This window comes from Leptosomus discolor, chromosome 2, assembly GCF_034619465.1.
Source record: "Leptosomus discolor isolate bLepDis1 chromosome 2, bLepDis1.hap2, whole genome shotgun sequence".
In the NCBI taxonomy this organism is placed as follows: Eukaryota; Metazoa; Chordata; class Aves; order Leptosomiformes; family Leptosomidae; genus Leptosomus; species Leptosomus discolor.
In genome coordinates this window covers 763,252-783,423 of record NC_141392.1, presented here as the reverse complement: position 1 = coordinate 783,423, position 20,172 = coordinate 763,252, and the positions used below count along the sequence as shown (strand labels likewise).

Here is a 20,172-nt window from a genome sequence, read left to right as displayed (position 1 = left end):
TTAAAACTACGGTTAACTGGCATGAGCTAGACAATGAAGAATAGATAGGTCAGACTTTCCACATACACAGTTTTATGAGTATTTGCTGTATTTCTATGCAGTTTTACAAGCTGTGTTAATTTTGTGAATGAAACAGAGCCAAACCCAACAAACTGATCACTTTACAAGCGTTTTCAAAGTTTCACAAAGGTATTTCAAGTGACTAATGGTTTTTATGTGAACATTCTGAATATCACGATGGGAAGCTCATTTCCCCAATGAAATCTCTTCACAGATGTATGTACTGGCAAACATCAATGTATTTTGTAGCAATGATTTCAAACACCCATAAACTGACCATGTGAGAACACTATACTGTCTGGCACCTTTAATTGGTTTGTTTCAAAAAAATATCAACTTACACTTACATGATATTTGTAAACATGGGCCAGAGTGCCAAAAAGTGTTTAACGGAAAATCCTTCACCACCTTTAATGCTGTCCAAGGTTTTATTTTGTAGCTTTCACTTTCACAGGACAACATGTTTAAGCTCTGACCTACCACAGTCAGTTTAACATAATCTTTTCCATCTCAACGGCTTGGAAGAGAGAACGCGCGCTCTCATAAAACCAGATGAAAACAGTTGTTTACCTGCCGTTGCCTTGTACTCCTGATACAATCTATATAGCATGACCTTGCCATAAAGTGCAAAGGCGGCTGCTACCAAATATATATAATGTTAATAAGCACATGATCCATCCTGCCTAGCTTTGACCATGTAAGATTCAGGCCTTTAATCTAGCTACCTGTCCATGCTTCCTTCAGAGTCCATGCAAAAACACAGATAAGTGCAGGGAGTGATTCAATCCACTGTCGAGCAGGTGCCTGAAGTGAGATGAATACACCCTCAGGTGCTGATTTCTCCGCTGGCTAGAGAGCAGACAGCTAACATGAGATTCTCAAATTTCAAGCAGCTAAGTGTTTTCCTGTTTCACCTACCCAAGTTTCCCATGATGTTTCCATTGCCAACATGTACACTGGGATTTTTTTTTCTAAATGGATTCAAAAGCTCGTATTTGTTCACTCTGTTAAAAATCCTTTAGTCCTTATGCAGCTGTTTCAAGTACGCTTCTACAGCTCACTGTGTAAACTGTGTAACACATTATTATCCGATGTATTACTGTACAATAAAAGGTAGGCTTCCTGATGCTTTCCTTACCAGCTCAAGACTGGTGCACAGTCTTCAGCTGAGCTCAGGTACCTCGAGTATAACACTATTTCGACCAGATTTGATCCTTGCAAGACAGAAAAAGATTAAGAAATAACCAGCCATTGGACATTTCTCTTTGCTTTCTTAGAATTTTCTATAGCCATATCTAATTTCTAAAAGCTTTCCCCTGTTAAAAAATAGTGAATCAAGTGATCAGAAGGGATTTTCTTCCCAAGCTCCTGACACACAGCTGCTGTTGTCTATTGTAATGGCGATTTTTTTTTTTTTTATATTTTTATATTTTTATACTTCAAGTTGGAACTTTAGTACTTTTTTCAATCAGCTTCTGAAAGTTTGGTTCAAGGCTCTATACAAAGTTTTGGCCATTCTTAAGGCTTGCCTGTAAAATAAATTTTATACCATAATGACTAGTTATTTTCATATGACACATCAAAAAAAGTCCTAGCCAAGTGATGCTTCTGCAGTCCTAGAAGTTTCTTTTAATATTTCCTTTAGGTTGCATTACTCCTGCAGTGAGATGATCTGAAGACACCTCTAGACACTTTCTCTCAACACAGATGCCACAAAATCTGGATACAATGGAAACCTTTGTGTATGTAAGGCAGACCGGAGTGGGTTTTCCACTCCCTCTACACTCCGTTTTAGCTACAGTTTCACTATTGTAAGAGGCAAATGTTTTCTTTTAGATTTAGTTCTGCAGACTGTTCTGTATTTGGAAGAAAAGGAAGTTGCAGAGAAGAAACAGAACAGCCAAACTCTTTAAAAGGAAACTGCCTCAAATCACGGATGCACACAGAACTGGCTGGGTACAGTTTACACTTCTACTTTTTTATACAGGTAAATTACTGATAAATAAGTTGTTCTTCCCTCACATCAGTGTAACAGAGAGAGGTTTAAAGAAAATACCAAACTGATTCAGGCTCATGCATGTTATTCACAAGCTGGCTTAAGCATACTACATGAGATGTTGCTTGGATTTTTGTAAAGACAGCTGGTATGAGATATTTCAACACTTCAAAAAATATTTTATATCCTCTCAAAATTTTATTGGGGAGGAGGAGATGAAAATGTTTGTACTGATACTGTAGTAGTAGTACTTTGTTTAGCCATTTGATCATTATAACCTACTTGAAATGAAACTTACTGCACAGCAGGAAACATTAGTGCATTCAGTAATTCCATAGGATCCTGTGTAATTGTAATTGTTTCCTGAAAGTTGTAACAATTTTTGGGTTCTTCCGCTCCCACAAACACGTCTGCATGCTGCTGATTTTGAGTTAACATTATTTAGCTACAAAAATCTCTGTTGAGTTAAGGGGCATTTCTGTGACATTTGCTGTAAAACAAATACTAGCAAGCACAGTGAAATGTATAGGAAAAATTGACTCACATTTACTCTTTTTTCTTTACCTGCAGGCTGCCTTTCTGCAACAAACCAGGTCATTGTCAAGAAGTTTATTTGCATTTTTAAAACTCGTACTAGACCTAAACCAAAGCCTAGTTAGAACTGCTTTGGAAACTTAAAGGAATTCTAAAGCCAACTTACTAGTTATGAAATGAGGTATTTACAAAACCGAAGTCCTCAAGCATGAAAGAAAAGCAAGCAATGTCCTATAGCTAAGGTTGGAGAAGTACGTTTTGCTTAAAAGCCCACACTAAACGCTTTAACATGCATATGCGTCCTCACAAATTGCCAATACTGGTATAGACACTGAGGGCATGGCCAGCAATCCAAACCCAAACTCCACTCAGTCACAAGGGTTGTACCCCAAATCCCCTCAGAAGGCCAGCTGGCAAAGCTGGCATTCTGCTAACATTTCTGCAACACGGCTGGATAGCAAATCTTGTCTCCCTCTATGACTGAAATAGTTTCAGTTGCTTAACGTTATCCCACCCACTGAATGGCATTTACCATTCCTATGGGGAAGCAACACTGAAATTGGTTTGGGTTTTTTTTGTTGTTGGCAGCTGCTTTTATTTCTTAAATGAGCTTCTTGCCTTGAGTCCTGACAAACTCACACACCACGTGGACTATAACGTACACGCACAGATGGCAGTCAAGATGCATCCAGCCACGATCCAGCGCATGAGAGAGACAGACTGACCGACCCAGAGGCAAATTAAGAATATAAGACAACATTGTGTTAAAAAATTAAGCGAGCGTGAAAATGCTTCTGAGGAAGGGGAGGTCTTTGCCCTGACTTGAGTCAGTGTGAAAGCCTAAAAGTGGCTGGGCCAAGAATGTACGTCAAGCCACTCCTTTGTCCTCAAACTGGATCTAGATGTGGCCTTGAAACAAAAACAAGTTTAAGACTTGGGGAATAAAGAATGCACGAAATCACAGTGCATATTCCACTCACGAATTCCCGATTGCAGTGGATGGGGTGAACAGTTAAAGGGTATAGTATGTGTTTTCAAAATTTACCAAAGCGCCATCACCACACAGCAGCTAGTGCCACCTGACATTTGAAACATGATTCATCTGTGGCACAAAGAACAAGAAGCTTTTCCAGGATAAAAGAACAATATAGCAATTAATCAAACATTGCTGAAATTCTGAACTGGACACTAAAGTTCACTCCAAGATAATTGGAAATGCTATCCACATGTAATGCAAATCTTTTCGCAGACTATATGATAAGGAAAGAACAAAAGTCCCACCAACTCACCACTTCATTATTTCATTATCACAGTGATTCATGCAGTATTTCTTTTTAAGTAACTATGAACTAACTTACCATATTCCAAGGATTACAGCAAGCTCTTCTGCACACAAATCAGGTACCTGGTACTGATCAGCATCAGCTAATTTTATCTCATTAAGCACCGTATCATCATTTAAACCATAATTCTGTTGGAGGAGAAAAAAAAATTTAATATAGACAGAAACAGTTGCAGAGAAATTATGCCTTCAAAATATGAAAAAATGCAGACTTTTTTGGAAAAGAATAATACAAACATGAGAAAACGACACAGTGGAGAGTAATTTATCATTATTATAGAATAGCGGACTAAGCCAGTAGAAGGAAGCATCATCCAAACCACTTTTGCTACAAGAATACTGCTGGTCGTGCAGGAGGAGCAGCATTCAGAGCAACTTTAAAGTTACCTGAATATTGATTTTCTACTTAAAGAAGGGCTGAAGGGGATTTTCCTTTTCAAATTGTTGCTCATAGTATTATCAGTAATTCCCTCCTCTATTATATACACACAGACAAACCGAAGCAGAGTAATGTTAAATGCTTTCCTAACATGCAGGTTTTCAGGCTAGTGACCATGGACGTCTGGGAATGCCTGGATTTCTTTTTAAGTATCAGCAAAGCGCAACTAAGTGAAGCACGCCTTCTGCCAGTACAGTTAAATTCCTTACACAGGGAAGAGTTTTGTAAATTAAAGAAACCACTGAGCCAGCACCTCCAGATACTTTCTCCTGGTAAAGGCAAGAAGGGGTGTTCTGAAAGGGTTTGCTCCTGGACAAGTACCTGTGACCTTCCATCACACTTCCTCTGGAACAAATTGTTTAAGGAGTATTCAAGTTTAACTTCCACAAACAAGTATGCTACCTGAAGTTCACTGTCTGCCATTCAACTTAAAAAAGAACGTAATATAATCTGTGGCTGAGAAGTGTAGATTACCATGTTCATGGAATTGGTGTTCGTTTGGAAACAACAACAGATTCCTTTGGCTGCAAGCAAGAAGGAGGTAGCTGTAGTATTATTTCTCCTTCCCTTGAAGAAACCCCACAAACAAAGAAAAAACCCCAGTCCTTAAACTAATTATTGTACTACTGGGTTTTAGTTACCAGTAGTAGTTTTTATAATCTATTAAAAACAGAATGTGGATTTATATTAACAGCTTTTCGAACTTCATTTCCCTTCAATGTCCTAGTAATAGCTGTTTCCAATGAACATCTTCCAATGTCAAGGTCAAAATGAGAGTCCACAGAAGAAAAAAAGTGAACAGGAAGGCTTCAAATTGGGTTATCTGCATTCATCATTAGTATTTTATCACTACATAAATTAAACTAAACTGTGATTTTAAAGAGAAAGTTTATTTTATTTTAACAGGATAACACAGATATTCCCACTCTTAAAGGCATATTAGATACTATCATTTTCTTCTCTTACTCCATCAGCATATATAATGATTTTCTACCACTTCCAGATGAAAATTATTTTAGAACAGAGCACTATGCTCATATAATGATATCACTTCATTAGATGTAACAAATTACAATTTAATTTATAAGGCAATTTGATACAAATTTCCAGCTTCTGGTCTACATAACCTTTAAAATCTAGCCTCTATAAACAGTACTAATTGCTTTAACTTCATGATGAATATCGATCAACTGGACTGTACTGCGACTGTATGCTAGCATTTTAAAGCACGACTTTCTTCCTAGATTTAAAAAGAAATTCCTCAGTCTCCCAAAACATAAAAACAGCTCTGAACTTTTAAAACTCAAACTATTTTAACATACCACTTCATATCAAGAGTCCTTATGCACCATCTCAAGCCTGAGATTTTCCTTTCACAGAAACTGACCCGCAAGCAAAGCTCTGAATTTACAATCTCAAATATTTATTTTGAAACGCAAACAGTTTTCCTTCAAGTGCCATCTGAGATACCATAATTGCTGAGCACCAGAGGGAGGCAGGAAGTGCTTGACCAGGAATCAGCCCAGCTACCAGGCCCAACAATTGGTCACATTGCTACATGGGTTGTATTTTTAATCAAATTAAATTACTGACTGCTTAATTGCAAAATAACTCAATTGTTCAGTCATCTTACTGAACAATAATAGGAGAAGGACTTTAAGACCATAGAAGTAAGCACTCCAAAACACGAGATGAAAATTAGATGTGACCAGTCTCAACTTGGCCTTTGTACATACTGGCAAAGTTTAATGGGAGATGTAAAATAAAAGCACTGGAGAGGGGAAGAAAATTTCCCTATAATAATTTTGCAGCATGATCACGGGGCTTTGCATATATTAATTCTGTGGAGATTCTCAGCCCCTCTCAAGACTTCACTTCTATGCATCTACCATGATTAGTCTTTTAAAAGCATACAAGATGCATCAAGCAGCTGCCCTAAACCTAGACAGAGATGCAATGATGTTGTCAGTTTGACAGACGTGGAATAGTTTTTCTTCAAAACTCCAATTTCAGCTAAAAGAACTTCAAGGTACACTCAAGGCTGACAAATTTGAGACCAGACCTGGCAAAAGAAACACTAGGACTCACTGTTAAAGTTAACGCTAACAAATTCCATGATAATGTAGTACCAAAATACAACTTATTCAATAAAGACATGCAAAAAAAAAAGGGAATACACCCAAAACCTTTAACTGATAATTCAACCCACACATGAATTGGAAAGTCTACTTAGTCAAGTCTGGTCTAATACCTGTGACAGAACATTCACACACAGTGTTAATGAAATATCTGAACTTGAAATACCTCAGATTTTCCTCAAAGCAGCACATGGTTTTACTAATATTTTCTAGAAAATTGACACAACATGCAGAAATAAAAATTTCTGAATTTTTAATTTAATTTTTTTCCTCAGAAGTAGACTGTGGGAACAGAAAGCCTAACTTGCCTTAATAGGCAGCCCAAGTAACTTATGACAGAATTACATGACACAGTTGCTCAGACTTCCACAAAATTCAACTCCCTTCCTGTAGCCAAAACCTCAAGTCCTCTCTACTCTTTCTGAAAAGTAAAAGTGTGATGCTAGATAGGCTTATTTTCTCTAGCATTATTTTCAAGATACATTTAGTAAAATTTTAGTAGGAAATTGTGGATAACATAAGCATGATTGATTTTTAAAGGTTCCGGGTACCCCAATTTTCCTTTCTCAAAACCTCTGCTAAACTTACTTCAGCAGCTTTGGGGCTGTTCACTAAAAGGACATATGAATACAGTATTTTGTAAGCAAGGACAATACATTGCATTCCAGGTTATACCTACAGCCTAAAACAGGGTTTCCATTTTTATTGAAACAATGTCATTGATTTATTCCAAACTAAAAGTTCTTATCCGATATAAACTACAAAAGGAAAATCTTCAGAAAGTTGCGAATAACTGGGAAAAATAGTGATACAACATCCCAGCTAGGGACTCCGTGAGAACAACGCATCCTATAATTCAGTTCTAGGTAAATGGCACTTGAAGCCTACAACTAAGTCTAACACTCACCAAGCAGCCTCCCCCGAGCTCTCACTACCCTTAAACGGGTGGCTATACACAGCTCCACCCTAAGCATGAGCTGTGACACACACACAGTCACTCTCTTCACTACAGCCAACACAACACTAAGGACATTTTAACGGACAAACGAAAAAAGCTAGCATAGTCTCCCAAGATATTTGTGCATTCAGTTTAGAAACAGAGAAGTACTGTCAAACTCTTTTGCTTAAGATCCCCGCTTGACCTGGAAGCGGATCAAGGCGTAACCATTTTTACAAAAGCTCTCCAACCTGAAGAATAAGTCTTGGACCATAATGCCCCAATTTAACTCTGGCTTCTTTAGCAAGTTCAAATAACTTTAGATCCCGATGAGAAGTTCTCCTCATGAAGGAAAAATGCCATCCCAAAACAATTCAGTGGTTGTTGAGCAATTTATAACTGAGGTCATCATGCACTCCCTTAGGTGGCCAAGCAGGGCCAAGTCACGTAACTCATGCCAGCAGGAACACCTAGGCCAATTCCCTGCCTTCACACTGTTACTAAATATGTCTGTCAGCTCTTACAAATCTGCGCAATTCTGTGATGCCTTGCAGGCTCTTTTGAAAATCTGTCTTACTTGTTTCCCTAACAACATCATTGTTAGGCACTAGAAATTAATACATAAACTGTAGAAGATCACATCTGCAAACATGCTGTTAGTCGAGTACCCACATCTGTCTTGCAGTCACATGTCGTTTTACCCCATGTACTTCAGTATTAGGCAAATGACTGCCCCACATCTTTTCCAAAAATTCAGAAACCATAAGCAAGTTCCTCCTAGGCACCACACGCTCTTCCCTTGCAGATGCTCAAGAAAAGCTTTGGAAATTTTTCATTTTAAGAAATTAAATCAATTCTTCTCAAACACATACCATGGTTAAGTTTTCTAGAGGTGTTGGAGCCAGACTTAGTTCACTGTGAGGAAGGAGAAATTCATCTGTTCTTTGGACATCCAAAATAAGCTGTGCGACGTATTTTTCCTGAAATCGCGTTCTTTTTCCTAAAGCACCTGCAGAAAATTAAAATAAGTTTTTATTAATGAACACTAAAACCCAGTAATCCAATCATATGCTAGGAAGTTGCTCACAAAGAGCAAAATAAAAAGAGAAACACATTGAGAATTAACCTGTGAAACCTAGCAGAGGTTTGACTCTCCTCAATCTGTTTGCAGCAGACTACATGCATTCACACTGCCAGCTCTGACATACAAAGAAATACGTATTACAAACACACCAACGCAGCCAGACAGGTCTTGCAAAGTCACTTTTAGGTAAATTCCCCATGACCCACCATACTGCCTCTTCAAAACTCATAGTCATCAAATTTCATCAGCTCCCTACTTACTCCCTAGCAATAAACCTCAAACAATTACACGTTTTGCCTGCTAAAAGTTAATTACAACATGGAGACGTTTAGGCATTATAGGCCACCATTTTAAGTACTTCAGATCTTCATTTGAAGACTTAGGTCTATGAAGAGGGATCACAGACATGACGTTACCATAATGTGGCACGTAAGATACTGCAAAAGTAACACGGGAGAGAGTGAAACAGCAAGCCACTGAAGGCTGTTCACTGGATTAATCAATATGCAGAATTCATAATGCAAAATTCCTCAGTGTGGTTTCTTCAGTTCTTTCTTTGACACTCAGACAACTTTTCCTAGTTTTTAGGATGGCAACTGACATTTATACCAAACTGAAAAGAAAAACATATCGGCTCTTCCTCTGTCAGCAACCTGTTTGCAAGCTGCAATCAGAAATCATAGACCAATTTCAGGACGGTAACTTAGAATAACAGAACCCTAATCAGAGCCAAAACGGAGCTAAAAATTACTCTACAAAATTTGGAGGTTTGCTTGCTTATTATTCGTGTGACACAATGCTCAGATAACGTGAACCATGACAGTCAAATAACCGAGGACGGTATGCTGATCCACGGTTCCTTTTGCAGAACCAATTAACATCAAGTACTTGAGCTCATTATAATTTTGGAAATTTTACAGGACAAAAATCTTTGAGGTAAAGATGACTGACTGCTCACATGACAAAGGCCTGGGAATGAGGCCAGTGTCAGCAAGCATCACCTGGCACAGGCATTAAAAATCACAGTTACCCCCTTTTCTTCCTGGAGATGGAAAGAGAGCAGTAGGGAAACCACAGCTTCAGCTGATTTCTCCTTTTCTGCCAATCACCCCTTTTAATGGGAAAGCCCTGTGTTAATAGTTGATGAAGAAATGAAAAAGGTTCTAGAAATATCACTTAAAATCACAAGGCACACTGCAGAGAAGAGACACACACAGAGAAAAATACTGGATAATGATTCATACTAATTTTACCCAGTAGCACTCAATTCTCAATTTTAATAATCCTTGAAAATCATTATACTGTAATTCAGTTCCCATTATGTCTTACTGCTTAAACAGCTGAATAAAGCACTTGCAGACCTATGCCGATTACCAATATGTTTACTTGCCACCTCCCAGAAACTGGGATTTGTTTATGCTCTGAGATGCACATACCCCCCACTCCATATTTTTTTTTAAGCACAGAATTCCTTGCCATTATGGGGACAAAACATAATTATCTTTTTTTTTTTTTAAATATATAACACATGTTTAAGCTGGGGGAAGAATTCACTTGCTTTACACCACCATAAATTCTCACAAGAGAGGGAATCTACACAGAGACTACTTTCTGTTCCATACTAAAAGTTCCCAGAAATGCATTACTGGGCATGAAAACAGACAATATGCAGATCTCAGAGTTCAGCATTATTAATCCTCCAGTTCTGTTGATCTCAAAATGTTCATTTTAGCAAATTTATATGCAAGAAGGACCACCATCTTCTCTTTTACTGGAAATTGTTTTGTGGAGTTATTGATGGTTGTGACTCATTGTGAGGGACATAAGCATGCTTTTTAATAAATAAAACAGCACAGACCCAGATTAATGGGACTTGAAAAAGTACACAAGCCCAAACAAGTATGATTTATTCACACATTTCTAAAATAACTTTAGAAAACACTGGTTCTAAATACTCTCTTTTAAGAATAGCATAAATTTCCATGCCATAATAAAATGTTCAGCTACTAAGGATTACAACCATTAAAGAATAAAACCCCCTTAAAACCCCTTCCTAAAAAGGAAATTCCTTCCAAAAGCCTTAAAAATGTCTTTGCTAGCGGTTGAATTTTTACATTAAAGCAAATTCTTTTTTGATGATGTAACATTCCTTCCATTTAGCCCAAACATGCATGTCAAATGAATTTGTCTAGAATGCCAACAATTCCCACATGTTCAGTTCAGTTCATTTGCCTTCAGGTTAGACATTCATAACTATTCTAATAGATTTATGGAGATAAACTACAGAACTTTTAGGAGTTTCACAACATTTTTCCAAGACACTGCATCACCACAGTCTCTCTCTGGGACTGGCATAACCTCTTGGTAAAGTAATCCAAAACACAAATAATTGCACTACATCCAAACTTTTTATTTTTTCCCCCTCCAAAGAAGAGGGTTTTTTCCCTAGTGTAGATTTACAGATATTATTAATCCAAAATTTAAAGATCTCCTTTAAAGGGAAAAATAAAATCCATGTAGCCATAAGTTGAGAAATATCAGTGAATAACCACCTGCCACTTCGATTTTACCTGTTCTTACTTAATTAAATTTTTACAGCTGGAGTAGCATCACAGGCACTGATGTATTCAACAAAAACCACAAAAAATTTAGGTTAATTTTAAACAAAACTACCTTGTAATATCAAGTTTGCAATACAGACCACAAATGGAACATGTCACACGTACAGTACATGTTGCACATAGGAAAAAAGGGTAGGATCAACTGAAATACGTGGAATTTCTTCAAACAAATATATGGAAATTATTCCTATGTTTTAAGCAGATACCATTGAATATAATCAATTCATAGGTATGCAAAAACATTATGCCACAAGATTTTTATTACGTATTTTTCAAAGTAAACCTTTAAAAGCTTTGAAGAAATGAGCATGAAGTTCCACAAAAGTTGTCTGGTTTTGCACTGGGTTTTTTTTAGTGTGTGTGGCTTTTGGTTGGTTGGTTTTCTTCTTTTTCTCGTTTGGTGTTTTGACATTGGGTTTTTTTTAAATTAAACTGACTCAGAATACGAGCCGGGGTAGCTGCAGCTCCCATCTCGATCTAACAGAACAGCTAGCCTAGCGACACGCAGGGCGGTGACACAAAGGAGGATGCAAGTTCCAGCTCCTTGGTGCTTTCCCCTTAGAGGTCCATAGAAAAAACCATAGAAAGGTTTTTGCGTTTCTACTCGAGCACAAAAGTTCTCGCACAGAAAAGGTGTGCATTTGATGTCATTCTGATTACCTCGCAGGACGAGCTAGACCCAACAGTCCCACATCTCTACATGTAATGTTTTTGATTTGCCTGACTCCAAGGAACAGGTTCTGAAAGGATAAAGTTTCCATAGTGATTAAATCCTTGATATTCCTGTTCACCAGAAATTTGACTTTTCTACTTATTTCCTGTGATAACAACAGTCCTGGAAGCAACTTTTAAGTGCTGTTTACACAGAGCAGATCTAGGTTAGTGGCATAATGGGTGAAAGCCTACATCAAGTAATCAAACAAACAAAATTATTCATCGTGATCACAACTAGTTTCAGGAATCCCATAACAAAGACAACTAGACCTAGAATTTGATATGAAACACAAGAAGGAATGATCGTAATACTACAGCTGCTCAGACACCCATATTAGGGATGATATTGTAACTAGATGGCATATTTCCCTTCCCTTTTCCAAGTAATGCTAATTCTTAGAAGATAAATAAGTCCCACCTGCTAAAAGTCAAGATTTTTCAAAATACTAGTCTCTCTCATTTGGATATGTAAAAAAACCCCAACAAATTGTAGGCTAGTTTGATCCAACCAACCATCCTCATAAGACTGTGCCAGCAAGACTTACCTGTAAGATTAATCTGTAGTTTCGTTAGGTCTTTAGCCATATTGAAACATTGCTTGGCTTTTTTATACTCGTAGTAATACAAAAATGTATAAGCACACTCAAGATGGAACTGAACTGCTAAGTGCCAGCCTTCACCACCTGCGAACAACGTCTCTGCTTCCGTCACTGCAAATTAAGAAAAAGTAAAGCTATTAGGGTGCAGTCCAGGAGAATGACATGTTCAAAATACGTTTAAAATACCAGTAGGAAAAGCCTGCTATGCTCAAAGCAGACCTGCTGTTCTTTACACCTCCACACATTTAAAAATCCACAGTCAGTGTATAAAAGATATGCACTATTTAAAGCATTTTTCAAGTTTTATATCTCAGGTTTACTACTAGAACAAACAGATAACCTTCACTTATATGTTACAGCAAAGCTGAATTGGGATATATTACTTCTGCAGGAAATAAATCTGTCTTGGACCTGCTAAAGAACATAGGAACTCAGAATACAGAACATTGAGTAATACCCCCCCTTAAGTAGCAGGTTTCAAATTAAGTTTCATCAGCAGATAGAGCATTGAATGGGGACTTATGACTCTTCAGGGGGTTTCTGTTTGTTTGGTTTGGGTTTTTTTGTGGGGGGTTTTGTGTTTTTCTTTTGTTTTTTATAATTACTGACTCTTTAAGCATAGTTTGAGCCACCAAATTCTGAAGGGCTGTTGTCAGTGCAAAGCCCACAAGATAGTGAATGTGCAGGTGCACTTGTGAAAACTACACAAAAATGCAACTTTCCAGTTGAGTATTTTGATTCCATTTCAAAGAAAAAAACCCAACAAACAGGTTATAGTCTACAATCACACATTACTTCTTGATTTTCCATAGCTAGCAAGTTTCAATGACCTGAATATAAAATTATCTGTGCTAAAACCATATATATTGCTATAAAGAACTAAAGTGATACACTGAGAAACAGTCTTACCACTGCCTTTCTAAGTATCATTCAGTTTCAGTGCTAATCCCCAAACCTGATGAGTTTAGGCATTTGAGACTTCAAGGATCTTTGTGGAAAGCTTCCCTAGTACTGATGTAGCTGCACAGAAGCACTGATGACCCAAACCGAAGACATCCCTCCAGCACCTCACCCCACGCTTAGTACAGGGCCAAATGGATGGGAAACAGCACTGAGCGCTGTTGGGTTTGCACAACAGCTGCTTCCGAACAGCTGGGAATCACTGCAGCTGTCTTCTCTTCAGGTGATGATGCTAACCTTACACTCCAGAACAATGGATTTTAAACAGAAAAGAGACTTTCGCCTGAATTTGAAGGTATTTTTCTCTAGTAATTAAGACAAAGTTTTCTAGTCAAGTTGATACAGATCAAGCAAGAGGGATTTTCAAGCCCTAATCAAGACTATTTAAAGTATTAAGTATTTACTTTATGTAATATGAAGGTTCTTGTTTGAAATTCCCGATGGCTTTAATCACAAAGTAAATAAACTGTTAGAGGTAGCAGGCAGCAAAAACTGCCTGGAAAAACTCACTACCGATTCGAGTGTACTTTACATCACCTTCTCTGAAAACCATACCAGGAGTCTCAAAACAAGTCACTGAAAAAAGATTCCTATACTTGCGCAAAATAACTCTAGAAGTTAGTTCAAAATTCTCTAGTAAAGTATAAAAAAAAAATACAAAAATCATAGTTTACATCAGTTGCAACAAAACTCTCCCACTCCAGTCCTTCTAGCACCCAGTAAGAGCACTACGTCAGTTGCTTCTACACTGCAGATGACCCAATAAAATCCTCTGCTCAATTTCATTACTGTGCTAACCCCTTTGTCACTTATTTGGAAGTTCTTCAAGGAACAAAACCCACTTCACATTTTCCATATAATTTGCATGACCTGAGCCTACATACGGTTCAGATCCAAAAAGCTCCATTCAGATGTGTTAGGAGAGGGGAGGCTTGAAACTCTGGCATTTAATATTGCTGCCTTTGTCAAAATAAAACACACGTGACAACTCATCTCTAAAGGCAACAGAAAACCTCCTTCATGCAATTGGTTGGAAATTTCAGGTTTGTGAAACTAAATACTCTTTGGCTAACTAACCGCTGAGGGGCACATGCACATGAAAGCTTCCCTCCTTTTTCAAGCTTTACTAGTTGCCGTAGAAAATGATATTAACAGTCCACGTAAGAGTTTATTCCTCTTAGAAAAAAAGCCAAGCAACACAAATACATTTGATATTTTACCTTTCCAGATTACGTTTTTGAAACCATCACTATATATATTACATAACTTAGTTTTGATGTTGTCTGTTTTCTCTATGTATAATGCAAAGAGGTAACAAATCTCAAGACTTAGGTGGGGATAGAGAAAAAAGGAAAAAACAAGTTTCTCTCTCATGAAGATACAGAAGAATAAGGACATTCCATTTTCAAACCCAAATGAACTCAGTTAAATACTGAATGCAAACTGTGCAGAACGGCTTCAAGCGAGCTTGTGATAAGTTAATGGTGATAAGCATGGGGGAGGAAAACCTTTGGCTATGATTACCTATTCCCATCTTCAGCTTAGAGGCCGGAAAATAGCACGTGCCATAAAAGTTCACGTTGATTTAAGTGAATTCTGTTCCTTCCCTACTCTCTGTAGTTACATCCATGTCTGATAAGCATCATGTTGCGAGAGTTGTGCCTACAAACTCCCCTCTCCCGTGATATCTTCAACTGATGCTGTAGGCCAGTAAACCGAGTAATTAGAAACATACCTTGTTTTATACAGGTCTGGGCAAGAGTAAATAGCTCAAGTGATCTCTCCTCTAACAACTGCTGGTGAATATTCACACATCTTAGAGTCCACCAAGATAAAGTCTGAAAGAAAATACAGATCCTTCAAATTAATAACAAATATAGGTCCTTTTTAAAAAAAGAAAAATGTAAGTGGCTTTGAAAATACAGATTTTGTAATTATTCAATTCTAATTTCTAAAAAATATAAAAGCATCCAAAATAGCTGTTTCAGATAAAAAGCGAGCACTAACCTAGCATAAAGGTGAACATATTCAAGCAGCTCTACAGTGCTGTAAGAGCTTGATGGGCTTTTCCTCTTAATTTCTCTAGTTGCTCTTTGAACCCTGCAAATCTTTAGCACCACAACCTGGTAAGAAACTCTGTAAATAGGAGGTAAAAGAAACACTTGTGTGTTCTTATTTTGGAGCAGCCACTTGCTCCTTTGATTTCATACCTCCTAATTCTTGTAACAGAAAGACAAATAAAAAAAAAAAAAAGAAAAAGGCTGTTTCCTACTTATCTTCTTTTGTGTCACATTCATGACTTTAATAGACAGCCATGATCTCACTCCTCAGTAATCTTTCCAGCCTGAAAAGTCCTAGACTATTCAGTTACTTCTTGTATGGAAGCCATTCAGTATATCTCATAAGGCAGCGTTGCCCTTCTATGCATTTTTTCCTGTTCTGTTTAACCTTTTTTGTGTCTTCAGGTGGGAGTAGAAAGGAGACAGAGAGGTGGAAGAGGACCAGAACTGCTCATGAGAACACCTTACAATCACAACTGAAAGTATTAATGTTTTTATGTGGAATTTCAGAAGGGCAAATACGTTACTGAACTAAGTCATCGTTCTATAGCAGAGCTGCACCACAGCTCAGGGACCACCTGCCTTTAGAAATTATGAACACAAAATGCTAAGTTCCCCAGCATACCTTATCCCTCTCTAGCTGCACCGGGTGGAAGTGCATGGAAAAGCTAACGGCTAATACAATGTTCTGTTCTCAAAATTATACTTAAGATGACCACCTGTGAACAGAGGGCACACCTCTGCACAGGCTTTAACGACTACTAATTATTCTGCTACTGTTAGCATGCCAATCATTTCCTATGAGAAACACATTTGATTGCTTCTGAGAGGCACTTATCTCCTCAGCTTCTTACACAGGTATGCTTACACCAGGTCAACCTCAGGGCTCTCCAGTATTCAAGCAGAAACACCTAAACCAATCCCATGTAGCTGACTGTAATGTCCCGAGATGTTACAGTCCCTACAAAGTCACCATCAAAAAGAATAATAGCATCTATTTCAAAAAGCAGTGAAAGATGACTTTGATATCAAGCTGAACACAGTAAAAGCACACAGACAACAGACTTTGTGAAAAAGGTCAAATCCCAACATTTCATCACGTATTTAGAAACCCAAAGGCAATTTAAATAAGAAGTTTCAAATTACTTTACTCCAGTTTAGCTTTATATAATGAAGTATTCATTTTCCCACACAACTGAGTATCCAGGTTAATGATAACATTTCCGGAGGTCTGATACTTGCCACACAGACGTTTTAGAATCAGAGAGAATATACTTCTAAAGTTTCAGGTAAGCCAGCTGAGCTCTTCACAATATTTATCAACAATGTTAGTTTTTGGGAGCCAAGTTAAGAATTTCTGGATGACTTTTAAACATTTAATCTTTCATGCACAATAGCTTTTTTAACAAAACATGGCTTTATTAATGCTTTAGATAATATATTTCAGAGTACTTTACCCTGCTTTAAATTTATTCACACTAATCTTAAAGAAACAAAAGTATTAAGAGACTTCCTTTGAATTAAGCTGAAACAAGAAAGAATGGCAAGCTTTAACTGCTACATTGACCTGTTGATCAAAGTAGTTTTTGCCTTTGAACTACTATCCAAACTTGATGTAGCCACAGGTAACTGAACCTCAACTGGGCAGAAGGCGGCCCCCCATTATGTCAGTCCGAGGGGAGGCAGCAAGGGACTTCTCTGTACCAGGTACATTTTTTGCCTCCTTGACTGACCCAATTGCTGAAATTCAACAGCACTCATCTGTGATTAACAGGGAAAACGATGGAAGAGCTTGGCTTCCAGAAAGGCAGTACAGCCAACTTCTCCCACACAGTTTAATTCATCACTCATACAAAGACCCAGCTGGGAATGGATGTTGTCAGCCAAGCAGAAAGAGGGACCATGTGGCAATTTGATCTCCAGCCAATTCCTGTTCAGCTGGAATGCAATAAAGAGAAGTGGCTGCTGTCAGAAGTCCCTCAGTCCTGCTACCAACCTGCTTGCTCCTAAACTACAAAGGAGGTAGAGACAAAAACCCTCTCAAGAAAAGGTCCATCATATCTTGTTTTTACACAAGCTCTGTACAAGCACAACAGAGAATTAAGGTAGCCTCCACACAGATGCCTGCAGAAGAGGTAGAGGACAATGACACACAAAACAGAGGACTTCCTTGGCATTTAGAACTCGTGACTTAGAATTCACACAGTAATGGTGAACAGTATCCCAAAGCTTGTTACAAAGGATTACAGTATATGTATGCTGCATTATGGGGCATTTCCCCTTTAAATAATATCACAAAGTATAGGTCTTTTTTAAAAGTTGCTTCCAGGTAATTCTTCCAGGTAATGAAGGCATCTTTCTTCTCTTTTGGGGAAGGCACTAATAAAATAGCTTATCTTTAAGAAAAAGATACTTGTGTTTAATTGTAATCACTTTGTCTGAATGGCTACTTAGAGGAAAAAACCTCAGAGCTACGGAAAAAGAAACAGAAGTTATACTGACTCAATGAGGTATGAAGAAAAGCATGAGAGAACTAATTACTGAGTAGCTGGCAGTCATAACCATTAGTCATATACTTCTTACCTGAAGAGATGCAAGTTTGTGTCTTGAATTCACAAGAATTATCCTGGCTATAAGGAGCAAAATAGGATGAGAAGTCAAGGTATAGACTGATTCACCATCTAGAACCAGCATCTTCAGAATAGCTGCATGCAGCACTTTTGGCTGAAAGAAGAACGAAAAACATTACAAGTTTCAGGAAACTTAAGTAGGTTTATAAACAAATCATGTAATACAGAATTAGGAAAAATAACTCTTCATGTATTTAAGGAACAATTCTGCTCAAAACATAAAAAAGCCACAACACTGTCTCTTGGAGTGTCAACCTTTTACCAAGCCAGTGTGAATTTTGCCTTGTTCCTTGCTGTCCTGATACACCATATCAACACCATCTGAAAGACTCGTATTTCCTCCCACCTGAAATGTCCGGTCAACACTATCCCCAAACACAGTCCAGTAATACAATCCTTCCCACGACCTAAGGAAGACAAGCTTCTGGTAAATCCATGCCATCCAATTTGTAATCACAGAACTAAAATAATTTTTTAATTAAATTAATCCTACAGCACTCAAATACACTAAATATTCCTCCAGTGATGTCAGGATATGTTATCTTCTTCTTTCCCCAGAGGGAGCTTCCTGTTGGAATGGCATCAGGGGAGCAATATTAGAGCAGTTCTTCCCTTTGTCCCATAAACAAAAACCTCCCCCTGCTTTGGATGTTTTCCTGCACGATGTTCCCTACAGTAATTCTTTTGCTTAATGGCCTTGAGGTAGCTCTCCAGGGAACCTGTCTCAGTGGTGACTGTCACCTGACAGTCACCTATTCTTCTCTCCCTTTTAACGCAGTGAAAGCATTCGAGCAGCTTATCTTCAGGCTCAGGGAGATGTCAGTTCAGCATTCTATTCCTCGTTCTCATATGGCAGGTTTCCTTGCAGGCTAAAAGAAGTAGAGCTTTTGTATTCAGTTGGTGTGAAAGGGACAAGAAAAGGGAACGGAAGGGAAAGAGAAGAAGAGGCGTCACTTGCCTGAGAAAACGTCTATCCTGGTTGGGTAGACTGAATAAGAATCTACCTGAATCCCATTTCAGGTTTTTAAACTAAACAAATAATGTAATTCCTAAATTATTTGAAACTCTTTTCGATAGCTTTACCAAGAGGTTACACTGAAGACAAAAGTTGTTAAACCACATTATTGCCCTAGTTCACTTTTTAGTAACAGAGTAATCTTCAGGCTTTTTTTTGCCTGATTTGCTTAGGTTTGTTAACTCTTTATCTTGCCTTAATGTCTCAAAGCGGAATTCTTGCATGACATCACTGCAGACATTTCAACCCCACAGTGGAAAACAAAGTTTACAATAGTCTGACAAAGCACTTCAGACTAAAGGAAAGAAACTGCTAAGAGGAAATACACCCGATCCCTCCAACCACTAGTGATTCAGAAAGGAACAGCCTCACCAACATCTCTACTTCGATTTTGAGAGGGAAAGTCATCATTCAGTACTTCCAAAGATTGATTTTTAACACACATACACATAACAGCAAACCTAATATAATTTTCAATTTAACATAAACCTTTCTTCCTCCATCTGCTCCTTTTTGATTCCTTCTATAATCAAAGTAGACCTGTACTTAAAACACTCAGTGGGAAAGCAAAGAAGCTACCAGCTTTGCTGTAGAACTACTTTTCTAAACCAGCCTTGCTATGCTATAGTAACCTACACTTGTTTAAGCACTGTAGCAACCAATTAATCTCAAATTCGCTTTTCAAGTCCTTTGACTGGAGAGCTCAGTCCAGCTAATGTAACATTACAAGGAGTGTAACGAGGGAGGGAGAAAGGAGAGATGATGACATGCCACAGCCTTGACCATAAGCCAACAATTCTCAGAGCCAAAGAACTGCTCTCTTCTATTTTAATAAATCCATGATCTTTTCCACGAAGCAAATCCCATAAAGGAAAGCAAATATCCTTTTGTTTTAGCTGAGAAAGCCTAAACCAACATTCATTCTTCTAGCATCTGCTCTAAACCTGCGTTATTAGTGCAGAATTCTAACAACAGAATTTAATGCCCTGAGGTAGTCTTTAAGATGAGACAACAGCTACATATAAGAGGTAGACATTTAAGCT

The 20,172-nt window shown here is 37.9% G+C and overlaps 1 protein-coding gene across 2 annotated transcripts in view; it reads right to left on the bottom strand.

The window, feature by feature from the left end:
* Positions 1–20,172, bottom strand: part of TTC27 (tetratricopeptide repeat domain 27) — a 115,426-nt gene that overhangs the window by 84,484 nt on the left and 10,770 nt on the right. For both annotated transcript variants that reach the window (XM_086460518.1, XM_086460517.1), the window contains exons 4-8: positions 18,068–18,208; positions 15,160–15,262; positions 12,411–12,575; positions 8,319–8,455; positions 3,949–4,061 (exon numbers count right to left, since the gene is read on the bottom strand). In XM_086460518.1, the coding sequence (XP_086316644.1) occupies positions 3,949–4,061; positions 8,319–8,455; positions 12,411–12,575; positions 15,160–15,262; positions 18,068–18,208 (659 nt within the window). The remainder of the gene's footprint in view (positions 1–3,948; positions 4,062–8,318; positions 8,456–12,410; positions 12,576–15,159; positions 15,263–18,067; positions 18,209–20,172) is intronic.